The sequence below is a fragment of the Papio anubis genome, chromosome 2 (assembly GCF_008728515.1).
Source record: "Papio anubis isolate 15944 chromosome 2, Panubis1.0, whole genome shotgun sequence".
In the NCBI taxonomy this organism is placed as follows: Eukaryota; Metazoa; Chordata; class Mammalia; order Primates; family Cercopithecidae; genus Papio; species Papio anubis.
The window spans coordinates 95,158,502-95,185,224 of record NC_044977.1 but is presented as its reverse complement, the minus strand read 5'-3'; the positions used below and the strand labels follow the sequence as shown (position 1 = coordinate 95,185,224).

Below are 26,723 nucleotides of genomic sequence, written 5' to 3'. Positions count from 1 at the left end.
TCAGCATGTTCATCCAAGTAAATGTTCAAAATGTGGAAATCCAGGATTGCTGGATGAGGGAAGCTATTGACAGAGACAGTTGTCCAAGAGAGGAGACCTGAGCAAAGGGATTTAGGAAGCAACTCCAGGGCTTCAAGGAGTTACAGGTGCTGTGCTCCCTGAGCCCCAGGGCCCTGGATTTTGATGACTCCTAATTTAACCGCTCTTGGAAAGTCTGAGCCTGAATCTGCAACTCTGTGGCTGAGGTGGATTAGAGTTCTAGAAAGAAATCCTGTGGATTCTCACAGCTGATGCATCTTTTGAGACACTGTTTCTTTTGGTGTTTTTCCCCTTTCCCCCAAGTCTTTCACTAGAGGGAGAAATTGCCTTTGTGTTTTGCTTTTTTTGTTTTTGTTTTGTTTTGTCTTTCATTCGATGCCTGGGTTTTATTATGATGTGCAAACCTCTTAGGAACACACCTTCCTCATTGTATTTTGTGACCTAGAACCTGAGAGATGCCAGGCCATGTGGGAAATGTCGATAAGAAAATACAGTCCTATTTGTTCTTGCAATCTGCAGTACCAAGTGTTCACTTCTTCCAAATCCTCTGAGGTTTGCCAGGGACAAGAGACAGAGGTGGAGGGATATGGGGTGCTCTTTTTCTACTTTTTTTTTTTATATTTCATACAGTTTTAGTTGTGCGTGGGTTGTCTGGAGTGGGGAGATGCCTCTTGAATGAACTGTCTACATTCCTAAGCAGTACTTGGTCCTTTCTACCTGTTATTTTAAGTGGAACCCTTCCAGAACCTGTGTACACTGTGGGTAGAAATGTAAATTGCTATAGCCATTATGGAAAACAGTATGGAGGTTCCTCAGAAAATGAAAAATAGAACTACGATATGATCCAGCAATCCCACCTCTGGGAGTATATCCAAAGGAATTGAAATCAGTGTGTCGGAGGGATATCTGTACACCCATGTTAACTGCAGTACTATTCATAGTAGCCAAGATGTGGAATCAACCTAAGTGTCCATCAGCGGACGAATGAATTAGGAAAATGTGGAGTATATACACAATGGAATAGTATTCAGCTTCAAAAAACAATAAAATTCTGTCATTTGGGAATGACAGGGATGAATCTAGAAGACATTATGCTAAGTGAAATAATCCAGGCACAGAAAGGCAAATACCATGTGATCTCACTTATATGTGGAATCCTAAAAAACGGTGAATTCATAGAAGTAGAGAGTAGAATGATAGTTACCAGAGGCTGGAGGGGTAGGAGTGGAGCAAGGGAATGGGAAGTCCTGTCAGGAGTACAAAGTTTCCACTAGACGCAGGAATACGTTTTGAGATCTGCATAGGAGGGTGACTCTAGTCGGTCACGTTTTGAGATCTGCACAGGAGGGTGACTCTAGTCAGTCATAATGTTTTGTGTATTTCAAGATAACTGAAAGAGTAAATTTATCACCACAAAAAATGTTTTATTAGCTTAATTATTCTACATTGTGTACATATATCAAAATATCACACTGTATTACATAAATACAATTATGATTTTTCAATTAATAATTTTTTAAAAAGAAATAATTAAGACTGGGTATGGTGACTCATGCCTGTAATCCCAGCACTTTGGGAGACCAAGGCAGGCAGATCTCCTGAGGTCAGGAGTTCGAGACCAGCCTGGCCAACACGGTGAAACCTTGTCTTTACTAAAAATACAAAAATTAGCCGGGGGTGGTGGTGGGCACCTAGAGTCCCCGCTACTTGGAAGGCTGAGGCAGGAGAATCGCTTGAACCCAGGAGGTGGAGGTTGCAGTGAGCCGAGATTGTGCCACTGTACTTCTGCCTGGGTGACAGAGTGAAACCCTGTCTCAAGAAAAAGAAGAAATAATTAAGTGGTGCCCTTCTCTCCAACCCCCTAACACAGGCAGGAATAATGGATAAGGAAATGGACCTTTGGTTTATTAAAGTTTTTAGGTCTAAGGTACTTTTGTCCCATATTTTGTCTCTATGTACTTTTTTTTTTTTTTTTTTTTTTTTTTTTTTTTTTTTTTGAGACGGAGTCTCGCTCTGTCGCCCAGGCTGGAGTGCAGTGGCGCGATCTCGGCTCACTGCAAGCTCCACCTCCCGGGTTCACGCCATTCTCCCGCCTCAGCCTCCGAGTAGCTGGGACTACAGGCGCCCGCCACCACGCCCGGCTAGTTTTTTTTTGTATTTTTAGTAGAGACGGGGTTTCACCATGTTAGCCAGGATGGTCTCGATCTCCTGACCTCGTGATCCACCCACCTCGGCCTCCCAAAGTGCTGGGATTACAGGCTTGAGCCACCGCGCCCGGCTCTATGTACTTATTAAGTCAAGGCTTTTGGGAACCCTATCTTAGAAGGGAAACAAATGCATGTCTTTCCCACCCAACTCTGGACTTCACATAGTTAAATTTTTCAATGGGGGTACTGCTTCTAGTTGTAAAATTACAGCCCACAAATTACAACCCACAGATGGGTTAGCCTCCCCTCACCCCTACTTTTTATGTAACTTTTAGACATATCTCTGGATCAGTCAGGGTCCCAGCAAGAAAGAGAGAGCACACCTGAAAGGAGTCATTGAAGAAAATTTGATAAAGGACTATTTGTGTGGAGTTCAGGGAAACTCAGAAGGGATGGTGATGCATTTGACCCTGGCAGCAGAAGGATGCCTTTGCCACCTCTAGGCTGCAGGGGCAACGTTAGGGAGCAGTTCGTGGAACATGGGAGAGCAGTAGCTGTAGCAGCAGGGGAGACCTGCCCAACAGAGGTGATGACCTTCAGTAGAGGCACGTGACCGCTGCCAGCGCGTGGCCAGGAAGCAGCCAGTGTGCCTGTCGTTGATCGAACCCAGCCGGAAGGCAAGAGTCCAAGGGAATGCAGGTCGCAGAGGTCAACTTCTTGGGCCACAGAACAGAGCAGGAAGAGGGTCTGGAGGGGCAAATGGGTAATAGTGAACACAATCTCTTATTAGAATTGCTTATTAAAATTTTTACAGCCAGGCATGGTGGCTCATGCCTGTAATCCCAACAGTTTGGGAGGCCAAGGTGGGTGGATCACCTAAGGTCAGGAGTTCGAGACCAGCCTGACCAACACGGTGAAATCCCATCTCTCCTAAAAATACAAAATTAGCTGGACTTGGTGGCACATGCCTGTAATCCCAGCTACTCGAGAGGCTGAGGCAGGAAAATCGCTTGAACCCAGGAGGTGGAGGTTACAGTGAGCCAAGATCGCAACCATTGCACTCCAACCTGGGCAATAAGAGCAAAACTCTGTCTCAAAGAAAAAAAAATTACAAAAAAATGTATATGAAGTCAGGATATTTTAAGTCCCCAACACATCTCTCTGTACTCATTCCCTTCTTTGTACCAAGTGGTACCTGAATGTCATAAAGGTGTGAATGTAGATGACAGAGGTATTTATTTTAAATGAAGATAAACACTAACTAGAACTCTATGGAGAGAATGAATCTTCATAATAGTTAAGACTACATGTTTTATGTGTTCTATCAGCTGAACGAATCCATGGAGACAGAGCTCAGAAGAGCTACCATTGTGGGGGCAGGTATTGATTGGTAGAAGGCACAACAGAGTTTTCTAGGGTGCTGGAAATGTACTTTATCTTGAAATGAGTGATGGTTACATGAGTATATAACTGTAAAAATTTATCGAGTTGTACACTGAAGATTTATTTCCCTAAAATAATCCTATTCTATTTAAATTTTATTTATTTATTTATTTGTTTATTTATTTATTTATTTTTTGAGACAGAATCTCACTCTGTCACCCAGGCTGGAGTGCAGTGGCTGGATCTCAGCTCACTGCAAGCTCCGCCTCCCAGGTTCATGCCATTCTCCTGTCTCAGCCTCCCGAGTAGCTGGGACTACAGGTGCCCGCCACCTCGCCTGGCTAGTTTTTTGTATTTTTTAGTAGAGACGGGGTTTCACTGTGTTAGCCAGGATGGTCTCGATCTCCTGACCTCGTGATCCGCCCACCTCGGCCTCCCAAAGTGCTGGGATTACAGGCTTGAGCCACTGCGCCCGGCCTTAAATTTTAAATAGGTACCATTTTTTCTTCTTTTATTCTGCTTGCTAAGATTTTCCATCCTGAAAGTTCATCCTTTCATATTAAGATACCAAAGTTGAGTTAGACGCATCCTTAAAGTCTTCTTTCCCAAGCCTGTTCTAATAAGATGGAAGCACAGAGGAAATCAGTGTGTTCTTTGTACAACTTGCAAGTGGTTTCTTTACCAAGCAGTACTCCACGGAGCAGAGCCATTGCATTTGCAGGCCTTCTCCCATGTAAGAAACCTCAGGATGGTCTCATTAAATGAGTACTCACCTACGCGGTGGCTCACGCCTGTAATCTCAGCACTTTGGGAGGCCAAGACAGGTGGATCAGGCGTTTGAGACCAGCCTGGCCAACATAGTGAAACCCCATCTCTACTAAAAATACAAAAATTAGCCAGGTGTGATGGTAGGCATCTGTAATCCCAGCTACTCGGGAGGCTGAGGCAGGAGAATCACTTGAACCTAGGAGGCAGAGGTTGCAATGAGCTGAGATCATCACTGCACTCTAGCCCAGGCAACAGTGTGACCCTCTGTATCTAAAAAAAAAAAAGTACTCACCAGATTGTGCCATTTTGTTTCATGAATTATACAGGCCCTGGTTAACTGGGACCCAGTGGATCAAACAGTGCTCGCCAATGAGCAGGTGGACGAACATGGCTGTTCATGGCGTTCTGGAGCAAAGGTGGAACAGAAGTACCTCAGACAGTGGTTTATTAAGACAACTGCTTATGCAAAGGTGAGTGTCAGCCTGGAGGCTCCCCACTAATGCCTTACATGCTGGCAGGCAACACCAAAGGCTTCTGGGTAGGAGAGAGCCTCACTGTGGGGGGTGAGCTCTAGGAGGGGCTCAGAGCCATGGGTGTACAGACAGGAAGCAGCTGAGCCTCATCACTCACTTTGCTGGTGATGGGCTGGTATCTTCAATTGTAAGTCAAGTATAGCACCTAGAGGTCATTGTAGGCCATTGTTTGCTGACCTTTCAACTCACTGCCACAGAGGTCAAAAATCATCCATAATTGTATCAGTGATAAAACTTCAAAAAAGAGAGAGGTGGCCCCTAAAAAAAGAGAGAAAAGTGTCTTCAACTGTGTAGTTCTGATGAGACCTCCAGAAAGATAGAATGGAATCTCAGATAAGTAAATGGACCTTTGGTTTATTAACTTTGGTGCATGTCTTTCCCATCCAACTCTAGACTTCACATTCTTAAATTTTTCAATGGAGGTCCAGAAGAGATTAGCTAAAAGAAGTGAAGAGATGGCTGGCCTCCATCAGGGAAGGCCAAGTGAAAATAAACTAAGGCAGGTGCTAAAGCTTGATAAACTGGTTCCTGGGCCTTAGTTTTCTCATCAATACAATGAGCAGGTTGGACCAAGCAGTCTTTAAGGTGCCTTCTAGCTCTTTCCATGTTCAGAGATTCAAGTCAAAACCAAGCATTGAAAGTAGGGACTTGCTTATTAAATCACCAAGAGCCTGGGCAAAAAATCAGTTCTGTACGTGTTGGGACCACTCTGTGCAATGTGCTCTTTGAGCTTACCATGTTTCAAGGTGCTGGAGTTGAGGGGTCACTCCCTGAAACTCCAGAGAGAAATGATTAAAGGAAATTAGGGACATTCACATGGCAATTTGGTGACCTTTGTGTTCTTATGTATGCATGAGACTGGATGTAAGTAGGGTCTGAAAAGGTAAGGGCATCATGAAGGACTACTTGTGGTATGTCATGTTGTTCTTCCCCTGTGGTAGTCACCATAAGAAGGATAGTTGTCCCCTTTCATGGTGGACTGTGAGTTGCTTTATGGGTATTGACTGAAATGGCCTCTGGGTTAGATCCAATACTGTCGTTCTTATATACAAAGAAAGCACAAGGTTCTCAATAACCCGTGGTCACTACAAAACTCTGTGAATTAGAATTGTAGGACACCAACTCAAAATACCAGTGCCATACAGAAATATGACCTCTAGTTTCCTCATGCAAAAGACATGTCTTAAATGAGGCTGTTTTTCCATTTTCATTTATTCTGAATGCAGCAGAGAATAGCATATGGATTTGGAGAAGTGCTCATTAGAACTTGCTAACATGGTGCCTTGTTCCTTTTAAGCACAGCAATATTGGAGACTGAATGTGAAGAACAAAGCTGAGGATGTTGCATTCTCTATCACCCCAAGCAGTGGGAACCCCCATCTGCTGACAGTTGGGGTCCACTACATTACTGGGGGGGATGCTTGGTTACCTCTTGGACCTGTCAGATGATTCTGTTATAGGCATTGTTGGAGAGGCCACCTAATTAGCTCTTTTGTTTTGACCTCTGCCTCTAGTTGGAAATGTAATAACCTAACTGGGGAGCATTATTCTTTAAATTGTCAGCTGTGAATTTTCAACTGTTCAGTGGAAATGGTTAGTTACCATGGTGACTCGCCTGTTTTTTTGCTGAACTCCTGTGCAGATGTATTGAAAAAACTGTCTTTGAGGTCAGCACTTGGTTTGCTCTGAAAATCTGGAGAAGAGGGAGAGCAAGACTCCATGAAGCCTAACAGAGATCAATGCTGTGGGGCTGAGAACAGAACAGAGACACAGACATGAGGGGGCTGTGCAGTACTGGAAAACATTGGCATTATGAGTATATAGTATATATACTGTATACAGCTAAGGGTATATAGTAGAGACCCCCAAAAAAGGCCATGCATTAGAGTAGGGATGACACCCTAAGACTTACGACAAAATCAAAATAAACTCATTTTAATAAAAAATAAAATAAGCCTGAGTGTTTCAAAAGGAACTTCCAGAACAAAACTCCACATCTTTAAAGGGAGACAGTGTAATCCAGACTCCCAAGGTTGTATCTGCAATGTACAACATATAATTAAAGTTACTAGACTTGTAAAGAAGCGGGAAATTATGGCCTAAAATCAAGGGGGGAAAAAGGCATTCCAATAGAAATAGACCCTGAGATGACCCAGATGTTGGAATTAGTAAATAAAACCAAAGACATTTATCATATAAATTGTCTGGGACTTAAAGGAAAACATGGTCATAATGAATGAACAGATGGGGAATCTCAGGCGACAGTAGAAACTTAAAAAAAAAAAAAAAAACCAGTTGGAAATCTAGAATACGAAAGTTTAATATCTGAAATGAAAAATCCACTCTTTGGGCTACAGAGGGATAAGTAAGGGTTATGTAGACATAAAACTTGAGGGAAGCTCCCCCCTCACACATCTATGTAGTGAACAGCATGTGTAATGGCCTTAAAACAGAGAGGTTTATGATGGGTTTGAAAAACTGAAAGGACACTGTAGCTTAAACTAAAAAAGCCAAGCAGAAAAGGCTCAAGATAGGGCTGGAGAGATGTTTAGGGGCTAGATCAGGCAAGGTCTTTAGGTCTTGAGGAATTTGCACTTTAACCATGGGGACCATAGGAAACCACTAAAGGATTCTAAGGAAGGGAATGGCATGGTCAGATTTATGTTTTTATAAGATCACTGTGGAAGGAAGGGCAAGTGTGGATGCAGAGAGACCAGTTAGAAGGCTATTGCAGTGGTCCAGGCATGCAAAATTTAGACATGGGTGAGAATAGTAGAGATAAGTAAGTAGGTAGAAAAATACTCAGGTGGCAAAATCCATAGAGCTTGGTAATATATTGGAAGACAGTATGTAGGAGATGGTAACATCGAGGAAACCCTGGCTTGAATAGCACATGAATGGTTAAGCTGCTTACTGGGATAGGGAGTCCTGGAAGAGACATAGTCCTGACCCTTTTAAGTTTGAAATGGCCAGGAGATATTTGAGTAGATATAGGAAATAATAGGGAAATTATTATTTGGATTATTTGGAAAATTATTTGGGAAATTAGGTCCAAAACTTCAAAGATTGAGTGAGGTAGGTAGGACATCTGTTTTAAAACCTGGTATGATAAAAATCGTCTTGAGTTAGTGAAGAAGTCCTCCTGTATAGATAAGGATGAGATGTTGAATCAGTTAGTAATGCTTTCAGCTGCAAGCAACTGGAAACCTGAGATACAGTGGCTTAAACAAATGGGAAATTACTATACCCACATAACAGTCTGCCAAGACTGAACTGGGATAGGATTCTGAGTTGTCATCTCAGTAGTTCTCTTGGCCCTGTCTTCCTGTCACCTTATGGAGAGATGGTTGCTGCAGCTCCAGACATTGCGTCTCCATTTAAGACAGAAAGAAAAGGGCTGGGCACAGTGGCTCATGCCTGTAATCTCAGCACTTTGGGAGGCTGAAGTGGGAGGATCACTTGAGCCTAGGAGTTCAAGACCAGCTTAGGCAATATCGAGACCCCCATTTCTACAAAAAAAAAAAAGAAAAAGAAAGAAAGAAAAGAAGCAGAAAGGGCAGTGCCAAAACCTGTTCCTTTTATCTGGAAAACAAAAACTTTCTCAAAAATCCCCAGTAGAATTCCACTGATGTCCTGTTAGCCCCAGGTGTGTTTTGGCCACCCCCAGCTTCAAGGGAGACTAGGAAAGCAGGCTTGGGCTTTTTAGCTTCTGTAGTTGAGCTGGAGGGGGGAAGAGGATGGGCAGTGGGTGCTGGGATAGGCAGTGAGCTGTGCCCGCACAGTTATCTTTAGAGCTTTGTATTTGCATCTCGTTTTGCAGCTCTGCGGGCTGCCTCTGTGATGTATGGCTGTGGTCTTCTTGGGAGCATGGCTGTGAAGGAGCCCTCCTTTCATTCACTTAACTTCCTAATTTTAAAGACAATGCCTGATGTGAAAACTACAGAGAACCCAGTAATATAAAGATGCTTTATTCAGGCTGTTCTGTGTTATATTTGATTTTTCTCCTCTTACCCCCCACCCAGTCTTCCTAGGATTGTTTGCTTTGTGAAACATTAAAAGTGATTTCAGCCACACTCATTCTGTGAAAAAGAAAACTTGCAGTAGGAGTATCTGAAGAACATGAATTAGTCTTGGCAGAGCTGTGTGGGCGGTGTCTTGTGGGCAGCACTGCTGAGGTGAGAGCAAGGGGAGGAGGATGGATTAGAGCCTTATATACAGCAAGCAAAAGGGATTCAGAGTCTGATGGAATGCCTCAGTTCCTGACCGCAGAGTGACAATTGGAAGGAGAGGCAAATAGGGAGAAGGTCTCACATTTGAACTTCTCTATTAGAGTTGTGATTTTGATATCTCCTGCTGACTCCGCTGGCCCCTCTTGGCTGCAGTGCAGGCTCTCAGCCCCTGGGCATCATGCACGCGCCCCTCGTTGGTGTTAAATGGACATAACCATGCCCTCATGGTGCTTAGTCAACCCCCACACCAAATTGGTGGTTATGTTTTCCCGGTTTTCAGGAGTTATATGGCAACTGCTGTAATACGAACAAAGTCTGCATTTGCCTCTCATTTCCTACCTGATTATCTCAGATCAGGGCTCAGGCCTTTCTTTGTACCATCTTACTGAACCCTCACTTTAATCTTTTGAGGGTAGGTACTCCTCTTATCTTCATTTTACTGATGAGCAGACTGAGGCTTATACTAGTAATAAGTAACAGCATGGGGATTCAAATCTGAGCGGCTGAGCTGTTAAACCAGCAGTCTCTCCTCCTTCTCCGTGGTCTGAATTCATTCATTTTTTTTCCTGAGATGTTATTGAGTGCCTGGCCAGACCCTAGGTGGGGTGCTAAGAATACAGACAGAGCAGCTGAGGTCTCTGCTCTTAAGGAGCTTAGACTCTAGTGCCACAGACAGTGGTGGACATGAGCCGTCACATCCCCTGCAGGAGAGTGCAGGAGAAAGCGGAGCCCCAGATCTACCCAGCAATCCAAGGAGGCATCACTGAGGAAGTGGTGAAAGATGGGAAGCACAGAATGTCTGCAAGGGAGCATCTTATTGCCCTGTAGATGTGCAGGAAACCTTCTTCATCGAGTATTTCTAACTGGGATGAATTTCTGCTGGTGAGAAGCAGATGGGCAACAGTGAGCCATTATGAAATCGGTGGGCGCTGGAGGCAATAAGCGCCCATTTCCCTGCCCTCTTTGTTCCTGTCCTCCTGATTTTACCTGTGAACTTGTGGGTAAAGCAGAAGTACCTTTACCAGAACACACTGGTCTTGTTTTACCCTGCAGAGCATGCAAACATGAGGCTGGAGGAGAGAGGAGGTAAGGGGAGAGAAGGGAAGTTTGTGCCAGGAGTTCTTTGGGGAGGTGGCGGAGGACGTTAGAGCGAAGAGACAGCCTCACAGAAGCAGTGAGGCAGGGTCCAGCCTCCAAGAGTCACCTGAACTGTGGAATAAAGACTGTTAGGGGACCTTTGTTCCAACTCTAAGGCACTGGGATGCTTGTGGAAGCATTTGGCTGCCCCCTGGAAATTGGGCCTTTTGCCTGGCTTTCTGCTCCTAACTTCAGATCCTGTCTCAGCCCCAGAACAGAGGCTGGGTCACAGGTAGCACCAGGAAGTGCCTCTCCAGTCACATCGCCCCCTTAATCCCCTTCACCCCTGTCACCCCTGTGTTGCTCTGGAAGCTTTGCAAAGGAATTGTTAGAGAAGTTTGGTAACTTGACCCTACTCTGCCCTCTGACCTCAAGAAAGCGTCTCCTCCTGTTTGTGCTTCAAAGTACTTCCTCCTCATGTGTGTGTATACTGTGCCTTCTAAGGGGGTGGGATGGGGGTGGGGGGCACAAATTAGATGTTGGTAGAAGAGGCAAAATGACAGAACTGAGAGGAGCAAGTGAGAAATGTTTAGCAAACTGTCAGCTTCTCTGCAGGGCTCTGAGGACCAGGCCAGGGCTGGGATTTGGTGATGATGATGATGCTTGGGTTTATCCACGACAAGGGCTTTCTTTTTTTTTTTTTTTTTGAGACGGAGTCTTGCTCTGTCCCCCAGGCTGGAGTGCAATGGCGCGATCTCGGCTCACTGCAAGCTCCGCCTCCTGGGTTTACGCCATTCTCCTGCCTCAGCCTCCCGAGTAGCTGGGACTACAGGCGCCCGCCACCTCGCCCGGCTAGTTTTTTGTGTTTTTAGTAGAGACGGGGTTTCACCGTGTTAGCCAGGATGGTCTCGATCTCCTGACCTCGTGATCCGCCCGTCTCGGCCTCCCAAAGTGCTGGGATTACAGGCTTGAGCCACCGCGCCCGGCCGGGCTTTCTCTTAAAAGCTCTATGGCTTCGAAGCTCTTACTGCATTTATCCCCACCATGCCCCTCTGTGGTCAGACAGGGCTGAGGGTGGTCTTATCCCTCCTCACTTTAAAAAAGATTAGATACTGTGGGGTAGGAGGCCAGAGCCCATGCCGGCTCTTGACCCCTGTTCTCAGACCAGTGCTCAGCCACACCCTCAGAGCCCCCAGCCTCCCTGTCAGGATTCTCCCCCACGCCATGGCTGTCTCTTCTCTTGGCTACAGTAGATTCTGCTCCCAGTCCCAGGGATCTGGTTTTGACTCCCTGTCTCACAAAGCTAATTAATTGTTAAATTCTGCTCCTTCTTACATAATATCTCCTGCTTCTGTTTTCTGTTTTCCCTGCCTCTCCAACATCTTTTCTCTCCTAAGCTATTCTAAGTTGAACTCTCTTCTATCCTCCATCCTTTGCTCTCAGCCCTTCTCAGCATGATTGCTGGCCAGAGTGGCCAGTGCCACAGGGACCAGGTGGAAGTTGTTACTGGGAGAGCCAGCCCCTCAGAAGTCCTTCTAGGGATGGGACTGGGCAGGGGTGGGAATGGCGCAAAGGCCACAGAAAAGTAGACAACTTGAGGTTGGCTTTTCCCTGGCACTTCCCAGGCAAGTGAAAAGCTGCCTGAATAGAGGGAGTAAAATCTTTAATAACAGCTTGGGGCCTAGGTGAGATGCTGGGAGGAGGCAAGTAGCTGGCTCTCAGCAGGCCGGAGAGGGAACTTCCTCCAGGAGAGGTCTGCCAAGGGTTGGTACAGGACTGGGCCCTCACTCTGGGATTCCGAAACCAATGGTGTTTCTAAATGGTACAGAGACAGTACAGGCCATCAGGTTTCCCTCCTTGAATGCAGGGCCTTCCTGCTGACCTCCCAAGTGTCCCCACCGAGTGCCTAGTCACATCTGTTTTAGTCTCTTATTAGGTCAATTCTCTACCATCATCTCATTTCCCTTAGCCCTGACTTCTTGCCCACACTCCACTGTCCCTCCCTGTCAGTGAAATAAAGACAGCTATGTTTGGCACACGTACTCCGGAGTGTATGAGAATAAAAGAAAATATACAAAAATTAACTGCGTGTGCTGGTGTTCACCTATAGTATGTGCCTATAGTCCCAGCTACTCAGGAGGCTGAGGTGAGAGGATCACTTGAACCCCAGGAGGTGGAGGCTGCAGTGAGCCAAGATCACCCACTTCAGCCTGGGCGACAGAGTGAGACCCTGTCTCAAAAAAAAAAAAAAAAAAAAAAGATTATCATTTTGATAATTATAAAAGAAAACAGCATGATATCAGGGCTATATCATAATTTATTTACACATCTTCTTTAGACCTGAGTGTCTTAGAAAGGGATGGTCTTATGGTCTTGCAAATATTCAGTCTATATTTGCAAGGCTTCCAACTTGAAGGCAAGTGAATAGAATGTCCCCTGGGATGGCTGTTACCATTTTGTTTTTCATGATTAGACCAATAAAAGCTTTCAGACTTGCCGTCAAGACTCCTCTTTCCTGGAATGAGACCACCTTTTCAGGCAAGGATAGTCTAATGCCACAGCTTAGACTGAGAACAATTTTCAAGTTGTAGCTATTTGACTACTCCCTCCCTCTCCTGTGGGAGCCTCTCTCTTATCTTGTAGACACAGGGGCAGGGAGGTGGCATACGTGGCTCTGCGAATCAGAAGCAATCTCATCTGACAGGTGGCTCTGTCATTAGGAGAGTTTGGCCTTCATCATCTGCATTCTTAGGACTGTGGTGGTGACATTTCAGAACCTGTAATTCCCTTCTCTCCAAAGTTAGTGGAATTAGAATTGTTCTGCTGCTGAAAAGGTGGGTCAGAGAGGGGAAGAAAAGATGGAGCAGTGTAACCTGAGTGGATATATGGATAAGAAGAGATTAGTCAAATTGGCTGCCGCCATACTTCCTGGTTCCCGTTACTGCATCCTTTTCCACAGAGCATGTACATGAGGCTGTGTAATGCAGTCCCCAGGGCATTCCCTGATGGGCATACCTAGAAAGCACATCCTTCTTTTCTAGCACCAGTGACACCATTTACATGTATACGAGTCCTTTTATTGGAAGCTATTCCATAGCACTTGGTTTGTCCCTCACTTTCCCATAGCTCTGGGCTGTGCACTTCTATGTGTGGCTGCGTGGTGCCTCTTTTCCTCTTGCCCTGAAATCCCACAAAACCACACCTTGTTGGCAAGTCATATATCATTAGCAGGATGATATATCCAGTCCTTGCTCGGAATGGATTATTTCCCTGCTGGGTTAACAGCACTTTCATTGGAATTGAGACTCTCGGATAGTACAATGGTATTTGCAAATAAATGTTTTGCATTGTGATGCTACAACAAATGGATTTTGCTTGGAATACATATCACATTCCAATGAGAGGTTGACGCAGGGCTATCATAGGGAGGCTTTATTATATTTATGTATTTGTCATGTCTTCTTTAAAGTCAAACAAGGTAGTCATCATGCCAAGTGGGTTTTTTTGGTTTTTGTTTTTTGTTTTTTTGAGACAGAGTCTTACTGTCGCCCAGGCTGGAGTACAGTGGTGCTATCTCGGCTCACTGCAACCTCTGCTGTCTGGGTTCAAGCGATGCTTCTGTCTCAGCCTCCTGAGCAGCTGGGATTACAGGCGCCCGCCACCATGCCCAGCTAATTTTTGTATTTTTATTAGAGACGGCGTTTTACCATGTTGGTCAGGCTGGTCTCGAACTCCTGACCTCGTGATCCGCCTGCCTTGGCCTCCCAAAGTGCTGGGATTACAGGCATGAGCCCCCGCGCCTGGCCGGGTTTTTTTAATATATAAATCGTCATGCCAGAGTCTAGTCAGGGGACTAGAGTGTGAGAGAAAGCTCATTCCTCCAGAATATTCTAGAGGAAATATCTATATTTTTAAACATTTTGCTGCCTTCAGAATTGATTTTCCTTTTTTAGAACTTAAATATATATTGTGCCTTTAAAGTGATTGCATTGAAATGATTCCCCCCTTCCCCACCCCAAAAAAAGAATAAAGAAATTTTGGCAACAAGAATAAGTTTTAGAAAAATATTTATAAATCATAATTCAAAAATAATTGCAAATCAAATCACACTGATTTATAAGTATGCTAAGTGTCAAGCTTTTAAAAAGTGTACATTTTAATTAGATGTTGTCATTCAATCTTGTGTCTTCCATTCTGTCAAATCTGTGTCCAGCTCTTAAGGTTTTTGATTATCCACCCTCCCCTTAGTAGCTAATACATCCACTTGTTTTAAAGGGTCTGTACTTCTCAGTTTGCTTGCACTTTTTTTTTTACCTGGGTCTTCTAAAATGTGTCATGTTTTCAACCCACTTTTTCTAGAATTCTCATTTGTGGTCGTGTCGTATCTTGTTCTTAATGCTTCAGTTTTAACTTTCTCTCTTGGAAAGTATGGATTTATTCCTAGCATTATTTCTGCTTCTTTGAAGAGAAAGTCATATTAGCCATGTTATGTTTAATCCTCTTTTTATCCCCAGCTTTTTAGTTTTAATCTTTCTCTCTCTTATTCCTGATTATATTTTGTATTACTAAAACCTTTTTGATTGGATGTTACTTCAGCCCATCTTTTATTGGTGCATGTTCTTAAACACTGGCTCATCTTGACTCATGAATGCCTAGTTCTATTTCAATTTCTTCAAACATCTTCGTTCAGATGGTGTACCCTAGAGTGACAGTGGCAGTCTTTTCAGACACATCCTAGCACAAACGGATTTAAGGCCCCTTTGCAAACCACATTACTTCTATATAGGCCAAATAGCAACCACAAGGAAACTTTATAATCAGAAGATCTGGATAATTCATTATCTTGGATCTGCTGCTGACCGACTGAGTTTAGGGAAATCACATGACCTCTCAACCCCATTTTTAAAATTTATTAAATGAGAGGTGTTAAATAAGTTAATGATTTCCAAAGTGTTTCAAAGCCTTGGGAGTCGATAGCGAGGAATTGAGGAATGAGAGGAGAGAAAGGGCATTTCATTCAACTCTCACATATTGGGTTCCCTCAGATTTGATTTGAAAAGGGTTTCATAGCACTTTTAAAGAGAATCTAAAAACCTGCTATTTTCCCAGGTTTTTGGATTCTGTGAGCCAGTGGGATTTCTATAAATTAAGATTGGCTGGTATAGGGAAGAGGTACACATACCAGTCCTGTCTGCCAGATGTAAAGACATGAAATGAAGTGAATACCATCTACTATCACTGTGATTACAACACTTAAAAAAAAAAAAAGGAGAGGGGAAGGATATAAACTCAACAAAAACCCCAAACAAACAAAAATAGCTCTTTAAACAGCTGTAGCACTGTAACTACTCACATCATTCTTATTCTGGGGGAGCCCTGGTCTGGGCCAGCCCAGGGTTGAAGGAGAGGTTATCAGCAGTATTGGACAAGGTACTTTCTGAAGCCCTGTTAATCAGAAAACAGTCCGGAATCATGTGTTCATTATACAGTGGGGACTTAAAAGAGCTTGCAGAGTTGTTCGAGATGTTGATTTCATTTAGTTAATTTTAAAATTTTCTTTTGGTTTTTAAAAATATTCATAGATTTGGTTAGGTTTTAAGCAGGCATTGTTCCAGAATTAGCATATGAAAGCATTCACATTTCATCCTATTTGAATCTGTCATCCTCAGCAAGATCTGAATATTTTAAGCTAGTCCCAGCCTTGACGATTCAATCTAGAAGAAAAAGCACAATGAGAGGGCTAATACACTAGTGGCTCAGTAATGCTGGTAAAGGAATGGATGTAAAGTGCTATCAGAATTGGACCCAGTCAGGGAGATAGAGCCAATTTTCAGACCATGTAATGTGGATTTGATATGATGGAAAGACATCAGATCCCATTAGACTACATATGGGTTTGCTTGGAAGTTAAATGGAGCCTCATCGGTCTTTGGAGAGGAAAAGCTATTGGTCATTTTCAAAGTTTATAATATACTTGCATGCTTGTTGACATTTAAGACCCCCTAAATTGTCTAAAAATTGAAAAGCATTCTAGAGTACTTAATTTTATCAGAAGATTGTTTATTAACATGTTGTATTAGTATATAACATATTCAAGATCTACTTTTGCTATAGTGACTTCGAGGCATTACTATATTAGCTAATATAGATATATATGTGTCAGAATATTGAAATTTTTATAATCCATTGATGTTAGTTAGGAAACTTGGTTGCAAACAACATAAAGTTACTCTGGTTAACTTAAGCCAAAGAGGAATTGATTAGAAGAGAATCAGTTTACTCACAGTTGAATGAGAAAGCCGGAGATCCAAACTCGGGCAGAAATTAGGGGAGAACAAGGGCACAGCCACAATCTTTTCCCAAAATGGTCTGGTTAAGCGATTGCTGCCATTGGTACCAGCATCTCCAGCCTCTGAATCTGGTGTGGCATTTAAGCCAGTTGATCCTGTGCCTCTGGGTCACCCCACAGTGTTCTGAAACTGTGCTGAGCCTGTGACTGATTATACTCCTAAGTGTCAGTGGGGAAGGGAATGGGATGTGGTAGCAAGTTTGTCCCCTTTCAGGCTGAGTAATAAACCAAGAGACCTGAGTACAGTGGTCTCAGGCCTGGCTCCAATTAGCTAAGTGATATGGGGCAGATTGCTCTCTGGGCCTGTGTGTCCTCATCTATAAAGAGAGGGGATTTTGATGACGTCAGCCCTATGGCCCTATGTCCAGAGTCTTCCTTCTAGGAAGAAAATAAATATATAAATAAGATAATAGAAGCAGATGGATCTCTAATACATGCCTTTTAGTTAGAGTATGATAAGCTGAAACTGTCTGAAATACAGATATGGGAAAGCTGAATGTAAGTACTGTTGTTATAAAGTAGTAATTGCATAGCAGAGTATCAGACTGAATATGGACTTGGGAGTCAGCTACATCTTGCTTCAAGTGTTGCTTCCACAGCTCCATCCCATACTTACGGAGTGACTTAGGGGAAAGTTCTGAGACTTGTTTCCTCATCTGGGATGTGGACTTGACTTGTGCTGTTGATGTGAAGATTAAATGAGGCAACATACATAAAAGTGCCTGGTACTTACGAATTATTCTGCAAAGGTTACTACTTCCCTTCTCAGATGCCTGGGGATCTGCTTCTGTAGTACTGCTCTCTAATTCTCTCCCTTGAGTACAGGGAATTAAATGGTAATTTAATGAGCATTTGCCCAAGATAAGGCACAGTTCTAGGCTTTGGGCCAGGGCCTGTCTGGAATATAAAGAAAAATCAGAGTTTGCAGTTGAGCCATAGAGATCACAGGCCAACATTTCCCTATGCCATACTCTCTGAATTCAGATCAGGAGCACTGTGGGATTAAGGATTGCAGCCTACACAATACCAAACTTAGCAGTTATGTTTTTGTTGTTGTTGCTGCTTTACATTTTTATTGTAAAATGAAATATGGGTGATCATATAAAACAAGTATATAGCTTATTGAATTATTTTAAAGCGATAGATTGCGTAGATAGATGACAAATATGGAAAATGCTTTGGGTGTGTGTGTGTGTTTTGTTTTTGTTTTTTTTTTTAAAGACAGAGTCTCGCTCTGTCACCCAGGCTGGAGTACAGTGGTGTAATCTTGGCTCACTGCAACCTCTGCCTCCTGGGTTCAAGCAATTCTCTTGCCTCAGCCTCCCAAGTACTTGGGACTACAGGCAAGCACCACCACACCTGGCTAATTTTTGTATTTTTAGTAGAGACGGGGTTTCACCATGTTGGCCAGGTTGGTCTCGAACACCTGACCTCAGGTGATCTGCCCGCCTCAGCCTCCCAAAGTGCTGATATTACAGGCATGAGCCACCTCACCTGGCCTGTTGTTTTGTTTTGTTTTTTTTATCATACATTGACATAAGAATCTTTGTGCTGTAGCAGAAAGAACACTGTTAGTAAATCTAGGTTCTAGTCCTGGCTCATCAATTCCTGTGAGCTTGCATGGGCCACATAACCTGTTCTGAAAATGAGCTACCATACCAGAGTGTGGGAAGAGATATATGAAAAGCACTTTATGAATTATAAAACACCAAACAAAGCATCATTATATTGCCTCTATTAACCGTCATGTAAAAGAATTTAAAATTGGGATCTTCACATTACAAATATGATTGGCTTTTAAATCCATCTGTTGAAGGAACACATCTTATTATCAAATAAGGGCTGGTATGTGCTTGAGGCCATAGAGAATAATTTATATAAAGACTTCCATTTTAAAGGAATTTAGGATTAAAAGTAGACAAGATAAAAATCAATTTTCTAATGGCAAATGTTTATACAAATTAATCTCATGTTTCCCTTATATATTTATAAAATTAGTATTTTTTAAATACAAAGATAAACTTTATAATGTCCTATGTATGATATTGTTTAGTTGTGGAACACTCATGAATGACTTAGAGTTTCAAAATTCATAAACTCGAACTTAATTTTTTTAGTTCCTAGACTATGGGAGAGAATGTACTAAACACGTTTGCCAAAGATGTGAATTATGACCTTTGTGAATTTTCTTCTTTCTATGAAACCTTGACTCACTTGGGACAGCAAAATCGGTCAAACCCATCTCACTGAACTGAGTCATAATGAATGCATCTGTTTCTAACCTTTCCTGGCTTCCCCTGACTTAGTGAACAAGGAGAGAGCTAAATCCTGAATCTCCTTTAGTGTCCCTGCTTTTCCTGCCTTAACAAGCTGCAAATCATTTGCTTCTTCTTAAATAAGCCTTGTGCCTCTACTTCTTTGTTCTCTTTTCTTTTGCACAGGCCATGCAGGACGCGTTGGCAGACCTTCCAGAATGGTATGGAATAAAAGGCATGCAAGCCCACTGGATCGGGGACTGTGTGGGCTGCCACCTGGACTTCACATTAAAGGTGATCAAGTGATAGCAGCTCCAGCAATTCATGCTTACAAATCTCCTCTACATTTGGGACTCATTGAGTAAACCAGCAACTTGGGACTCCCCAGCAGCACAGTCCAAACATGCACAATTTTAAATTTTCTAGTAGCCACATTTTTTAAAAGTGCAAAGAACAGGTGAAATGAATTTTAATAACCTATTTTATTTAACCCATTATAACCAAAATGATTCCATTTCACAATGGGCTCAATAAAAAATGATTTATTAAAGAAAGAGTTTACATTTTAGTACAGTCTTTGAAATCCGTATTCTACATTTATAATACATACTAGCCATATTTCAAGTGCTGTGATTCATAGCCACATATTGCTACTGGCTACCATATTGGACAGCACAGACACAGAAGGTCTTCAGGGGTCCATGAACTCCCTGAAATTTTATGTACAAAGTGTTTGTGTGAGCATTTTCCTGAGCAATGGGTCCATTACTCTCATTGTAGTCTCAAAGGGGATCGTGTCACAAAGCAGATTAAAAGCCAAGGAAGCAGAAGCTAACTGTAGCACCATTTCAAAATTAGATGGACTTAGAGCTTAGGGATTGTGTTTGAAACTGCTGTGGAAACACTGCTGAAAAGTCACAATATAGGGCCCACCTGTTCTGGAAGGGGCCCCTAAAACTTCTCTCTTTGTCTCTCATGACAAGAGAGTTGTTCTATTGCTATTTTTTACCTGGGTGTTCTTTTTTTTATCCTTCTGATTTCTCCTTCTGTCATCAAGAGTTTCTGCTCTGTTCATTTAGCGCCAAACCTGCCCTCACCTTTGTCCCAGTCAAAAACCTTTAGGAGGAGGAAGCAGCAGCTGAGACGACATTGGCCTTCCTTTCTAGACTCTTGCATGCTGACAGCCATACCTGGTGTCTGCAAGCACCTGCCGCTTGCCACTGAGCTCATAATTCCCTGTGCAGCCTCCTCACAAAAGTGATCCAACGTACTCCGACTGCAAACATGGAAAGCCTCCCATAAGGGAGTGTGTACTTTGGAAACATTTCAATAACAAATCCTGGACTGAGCTTTTCCTCTTACTGCTTTCCCAAGAAGGTGGCGAGAGTTCTGAAATTCAGTCCTGCCGTGACTTTTGTTTAAATGTGCAAGGCCATCTCTTTCAGGGCCTTTGCATTAGCCTGAGTCTGGTCCTCACGTCGAAGACCTTTGCTTCTTAACTAGCATTTGGTGTGGGTCTCTGGGCCTGCCGGCTACTACGTGTGGAGTATCTTCTACACTTTCTTCTTTGCCCAACATTTTACTATGAACATGTTGTTATCTCCATCCCTAGACCCACCTGAAAATGAGATGGGGCAACATAGTGTCTCAGGAAGGAAGCGTCTCAGTCCTACAGGGTAGGCCACATCTATGCCTCTGTGCCCCAGTTCTGACTCCATAGGTGACACCTAATTGGCACTTAGGCCATGTGGTAGACTGTCTTTTAGCTCATCATTGGCACTCTGTCAATGTGTTTGAATAAATGAATGAAGGAAGTAGCACCTGTCCATTCTGTGTCCTCCATGTCTGTCATATTAATTGGCACTCAGTAGATGGCTAATGTGTGCCTCTTAGAAGGCATTTTAACCAGCTCTTGGGACTCATAGTCATGAACTCAGCTCAGGCCATCCTTTCTCTCTTCAAAACAGTAATAACCTTGGCACCTGTTTTTCTTGTTAGAAAAGTAGATGCCTATTTTTTTTTTTTTTTTTACTCTACCCTTATATCCTTGAAGAAAAATACAGCTTCTTTCTCAGAACACAAACAATATAACACTAATAGTTATTTTTGATTTGTGAACAAAGGAGCCAGAAAAGCCAGGAACGTGTCTTTCTAAGCATTCTTGAACCACCTTCAACTTGGGAATGCCTGCATGCCCGGTGTGGGGCAAGTGGTAGGAGGTGTTTCTGAAAAAGGAACTATGATCCTCTTCTCAGCTTCTGCCAGGCACCATCTTAATCCCCACACCCCTGGCCCAGTGGTCAGAGCTGTGGTCACTGTTGGGGAATGAGGAGGGAAGGGGAAGGGGATACAGTTAGGGAGCAACACAGCCCAAAGGGAGGACTGAGAAATGACATCACTCTTCTTTCCTACCACCAGGTTCATGGTCAAGCCACAGGAGAAAAGCTGACTGCCTATACGGCCACCCCTGAAGCCATTTATGGCACCTCCCATGTGGCCATCTCGCCCAGCCACAGACTCCTACACGGGCACAGCTCTCTGAAGGAAGCCTTGAGGATGGCCCTTGTCCCTGGCAAAGGTGAGTTGGCAAGTTACGGCTCAGGTGGTAGGATTGCTACCTTACATTTGGACGGCTCCTCCCAGAGTTCAAGGTCCTTTCCTGTATATCATCTTGCATGGGTTGTTCTTTGCCTTAGCCTTACTTTTTGTTTTTATTTTGAAACATGAGGATAAAAAAGAGCTCTGAAAATCTTTTCATTACCCCTGGTTTCTCCATGAGTTACTAGTTTGTCTGTGTCTTGAGCTTCTGATTGAAAGCGCAGCTCTCTCCCTTTCAATATAATCTAAAGTTCTTTTCTCCTAGTTATAAATTAGGAAAAGATATAGGAATCTATTCTATTAGGAATAGAATCTTCTCCTAATTTATAATTTCACCATCAAATAAAGCTACACTGTCAGAGACCAGAGGGAAGCCAGTAAGAATGAGAGCAAACTTTTCCAACTTAATTTTATTGTTTTAAAGAATTCATGTGGTCATCTGAGCAGCGTCTTGCTCCATACAGATTTTTAACATACCTGCTTTATCAAGCTGACTTAGAACCGGCATATCAAGTTGTACTTGGTCCCTGAAGATTTGAAGATTCTGTGGTTGCAAGCAACAGAATCCATCTCTGACTAACCCAGAGGAAAGGGGAACACATTGGAAGGCTGTGGGGAAGACCGTTGCTAGAGGGACAGCTGAAGAGCCAGTCCGAAAGAAGACTGGGAGAGTGCAGCCCTGAGAGTTTGGGGAGCAGGAACTCACAGACAGTCCCCTGAATGCCACTGTCAGTAATTCTGCTCTAACCCCACCTTCAGTGCCTGAAGCACTTGGTTCAAGACTCCTCTCGCAGGGAAAAGTGTTTGACTGGTGTAACGGGGGCCCCCAGCCTCTTTCTTGGCAAAGGGAGGCCAGGCACCTTCCTTGGTAGACCACAAAGATTGTCCCCAGGGAGGGAGGGGGAGCTCTCCAAAACAAACTTGAGGGCTCTTACCAGAGAAAGGGATATGAAGCCTGGGTAGGTGAAAAGAAGTCCATTCTAAGGTAGAAGTAAGTCTCTGAAGTACTTTAAATATTTCCACAAATATCTCATCCCTATTCTCTTTCATGAACTATAAACTTCAACCCAAAGTATACAATCTGAATTATTGGGGTCTGAAATAGCATTTGACTAAAAAAATGTTTTGGATGATGATATTAAGTTGCCATCTTTGAAATGACCGGAATGAAACACTGCCTAATACTAGGCTGGAGAGATAGACAATGTCATCCCAATTTCTCTCTGCTTAAAATTTTAATTGTTTACTTAGACCATTAAAGCCGGATTCAAATCAGTGAGCACTTTCTAAAGAGCCTGCTGCGTGCACTCTTGGTGGGGCATAGATGAGACATTTCAGTCTTAACTGGATGCCCCTGGGAGGCAGAACAGAGGACAGCCAGATGCTTATGCCACTCACCCCACACAAGGCAGATGTCACCCCTCAGTTTCACCTCTTTGTGATATGCATTGAAATAGAGAAAAGAGTCTTTTGAGTTAAAATTTCTTTGTGTGCTTATAAAGCCCAATATAGCTATCTCTCTCAGGTTTATTTTCTCTACTTGCTCAAAAGAAAAACTGGATACTTTTCAACTGTTTAGTTTAAAGGGAAATCTCATAGTTTTTACTCTTCATGAGCAATTTGATATTCCTTGAGGGCTATGGTGGCTGAATAATATCTAAAATTGAAGAACTAAAACGTGGGAACATCTCTAGCCCTCACATTTTCTCTTATGGCTAATTTGGGGACACAAATGAAAATAAGAGAATATTAATAGGGGAGCTATAATTTGTTAAGGAGCTAACAAATTATGGAGGATGGAGTTCCTGAGATGAAAGGCACTGTATACCTTCAAAACATTTTCATATGTAGGAAATTGAGAAATTTTTTTGTACATGCAGACAGCACTGTTTTCATGACCACATGGATATCGACACACCTGACCTGGCCTAGTCATTTCATTTTGGCAAATTTAGTGCCAAGTGTAATGTTCCATTTGAAGGACTCATTATTTTCTCCCCTCTTTTTAATAATCTCTAAAATTATTCCAAATGGAACATTATATTTGCCAATAAAATTTTCCAGTTCTAATCTTCAGAGTAGAAATATTCTTTTTGCAGATATCAATGTATTCAAAATCTCTGGATTAATTTGCACATCAAGTCCCTGGATTTTGACATCATAGTCACAGAAGGCCAGTACAGTGTATTGAGTGTAATTCACCAAAAGGTGAATTCAGATTACCCTAGGAATGTATGATTTATGCCTCTTCTGGCTTTTGGGGTTACATTTTAAACCAGGATGTTATATCACTGCTGTCATTTACCATTGCTGACCACCTCATTTTTTCCATCGAATGTCAGGTTTTAAGGATGATTTGTGTTAAAGCAGTGACCACTGAGTGTCATGGAAGTGCACAGTTGTGACTAAATTTATCATTTGCAGGAGTTTCAATTCTCAAACATGAGCTCCTGTTGTTGCTAAGTTTATTTCTACATATCAGCTCCTGATTTGGCCCAAGATGACCAAGATTCTCGTCCTAGATCCATCCATGTGACTTAAGGAAGGTCTCATAAGCTTTGTAAGTTTAGCCTTCTTGGCAGAGCACGTAATGGGGCTGCCAGCCAAGGTGGTCTTGGAGGACCTTGTGGGTAGAGAAGGAGCCCTGAGGGGCCCTGTGGAGGAGAGTGACCCATGTGGCCAGGGCGATGCTAGAGTGGCAGGCCGGCTGACCCCATTAATTGTGGAAAGAGATGGTGAGGCCTCCAGAACAGCAGGGGTCAGGATGGAGGGAGGGAACCCATCTGAGAGGTCTGTGGAAAGCTGCGAGGGTGGAGGATCCCCAGATGATTCCTTGATTTCTAGCCTGGCCAACTGGGTTGCCGATGTTATTGGCTAAATGAACTGTTTTTACTTAGCATCCTTAATTTGGCACAGATTCCTTTAAGAGAGGAAAAAAAGCAAGGTGCTCCCCTAGAGCTCTTGAAATTTAGTTTATTTCCATAATCATTGACGTCGCCTCCTTTTCTCAGCTGACCAAATCTGACTTAAGTCATGTTATGTAAGCTCTGACTTGATAGGAACTAGAAACCATAAAAGGCATCAATGGGGGAAATATCATCAGAGTTCTAGAAGCTGTTCTGTCTTTTCCTGAAATCTTTTCTTACTTTCCTAATATTAAAATATTCAAACCCTGGGGCTTTGGAACCACACATTTCAGCTCTGAGTCACCAACTATCTACACAATATATTTTTTGCTGAAAGGGCAGATGAGGTCTCTCTAAAGGACAACTTGGAACTGTGTTGTTATTGACACATTATAGGCACATTAGAGAGCAAGAGCCTCCCTGGAAGCCCCAGGACATTAAATAATAATTAATTGCTCACTGTTGTTTTGCTCTTGTCTCCATAGCATCGGTATGAGGTGAGGACAAAGGGTGAGAGCAGATCTGTAATTCTGGGGTAATGGTTTGGTTTTCCATCAAACTGTTTCAAGTAGAATTCTTTGATATTATGTGAAGGGAAAAGCTTGTGTGCTCAAAAAATCTGGAATAAACAAAAATAAACAGGTATCTTTGCTTTGGACTTCTCAGAATCTTTGCTGTGCTAATGTGCACTGCAACTGTCTGAGAGAGGAAGTCATAGGCAACACTTGTCACACCCAGTTGACCATGGAGCCCTGTTTCCATGAAGTATGCCTAGGAACTAGTTATATGGACTGCTGCCTTGGTGAACACCAAATAAAAGTCACTTGTCTGTTTTTCCAGAGGGTGGGAGAGACTGCCTTCTTTGCAGTGGGTGCCCTGAGAGCGAAGGACAGATACCTTTTTGTCTAATGTTTTCTTTGTAATTACTAAAGTGTTTTGCTGTTATCTAACTACTTTGTGAAATGCTTCAGTTTCTTCAGATTTCAGGATTCCTGCATCACATCACTAGCACAGGAGTGATTGCTGAACACGTTAGTAATTACAAAGGAAACACGAGAAATGTGGAGAACACTAGAGACCTATTCAGGAACTTTGATTTTAATTATGTTGTTTCTAGGAAATAGATTTTGACCAGGTATAGCATGTGAGCTGCTACCATGCATTCATTGCAAATCTGCTAATATTTAAGTTCAAAGACCAATTTTTGTCCTACCTGAAAAACTGGTATAATATAACTTTTCTGTGTAATAAAAAGCAGTTCAACTCTTTCAAGCCGTACACTACATTTTTTCGTGTTACTTTCTTTTGTAACAACTGAGCATACCATATAATAACCTACTTAATATATAGAATTCCATGGTTTTTAATATAGTCACAAATTTATACAACCATCCCCACTGTCGATTTTAGAACATTTTCATCATCCTAGAAATCTCAGACCCTCTGGCAGTCATCCCTCCCCAATTCTTGCCTAATCTCCAGCCCTAGGCAATCACTAATCTACCATCTGTCTCCAAAGATCTGCCTATTCTGGACATTTCATGTAAATGGAATCAAATATAGTATTTGTCATCTTATTGTCTGGTTCCTTTCGCTTAGCATAATGTTTTCTTTCCTTTTTATTTCCAAGTAATACTTCATTGTATGGCTAGGCCACATTTTATTTATCCATTTTATTAATTGACAGGCATTTGGGTTATTTCTACTTTTTTGCTATTAATATTATGAATTCTATGAACATTAATAAAGATTTGTGTGTGGATGTGTGTTTTTATTTCTTTGGCAGTATACCTAGGGGTAGAATTGCTGGGCCATGAAGTTTAAGGAACTGCCAGACTATTTTCCAAAGCAGCTTCACCATTTTACATTCCCACCAACAGTGTATGAGAGTTCCAGTTTCTCCGCATCATTCCCAGCTCTTCTTATTGTTTGTGATCATTTTGACTGTGGTCATCCTTGTGGATATGATGTGGTATCTCAGTGTAGTTTTAATTTGCATTTCCCTGATGGCTAACATTGTCAAGCATCTTTTCATGTGTTTATTGGCCATTTATGTGTCTTCTTTGGGGAAATGTCTATTCAGTTCTCTTGCCCCTTTTAAAAAATTCGTTTTCATTTTTCATTTTAGTTTGTCTTTTTATTATTTTAGCCATTTTTATATATTCTAGATACTAGTCCCTTATCAGATATGTAATTTACTAAGTTGTTCTCCACTTCTGAGAGTTTGTCTTCATGGTGCCCTTTGAAGCACAAGTTTTTCATTTTGATGAAATTCAGTTTATCTATTTTTTCTTTTGTTGCTTTTGGTCTTTTTTTTTTTTTTTTTTTTTTTTTTGAGACGCAGTCTCGCGCTGTGTCACCCAGGCTGGAGTGCAGTGGCGCGATCTCTGCTCACTGCAAGCTCCGCCTCCCAGGTTCAGGCCATTCTTCTGCCTCAGC

General features: G+C 42.6%; 1 protein-coding gene across 3 annotated transcripts in view; it reads left to right on the top strand.

The window, feature by feature from the left end:
- The window catches only part of LARS2 (leucyl-tRNA synthetase 2, mitochondrial), a 160,371-nt gene that overhangs the window by 65,940 nt on the left and 67,708 nt on the right, over nt 1–26,723 (top strand). For all 3 annotated transcript variants that reach the window (XM_017955509.3, XM_017955508.3, XM_017955510.3), the window contains 3 exons: nt 4,664–4,807; nt 18,967–19,074; nt 21,199–21,358. In XM_017955509.3, coding sequence (XP_017810998.1) covers nt 4,664–4,807; nt 18,967–19,074; nt 21,199–21,358 — 412 coding nt within the window. The remainder of the gene's footprint in view (nt 1–4,663; nt 4,808–18,966; nt 19,075–21,198; nt 21,359–26,723) is intronic.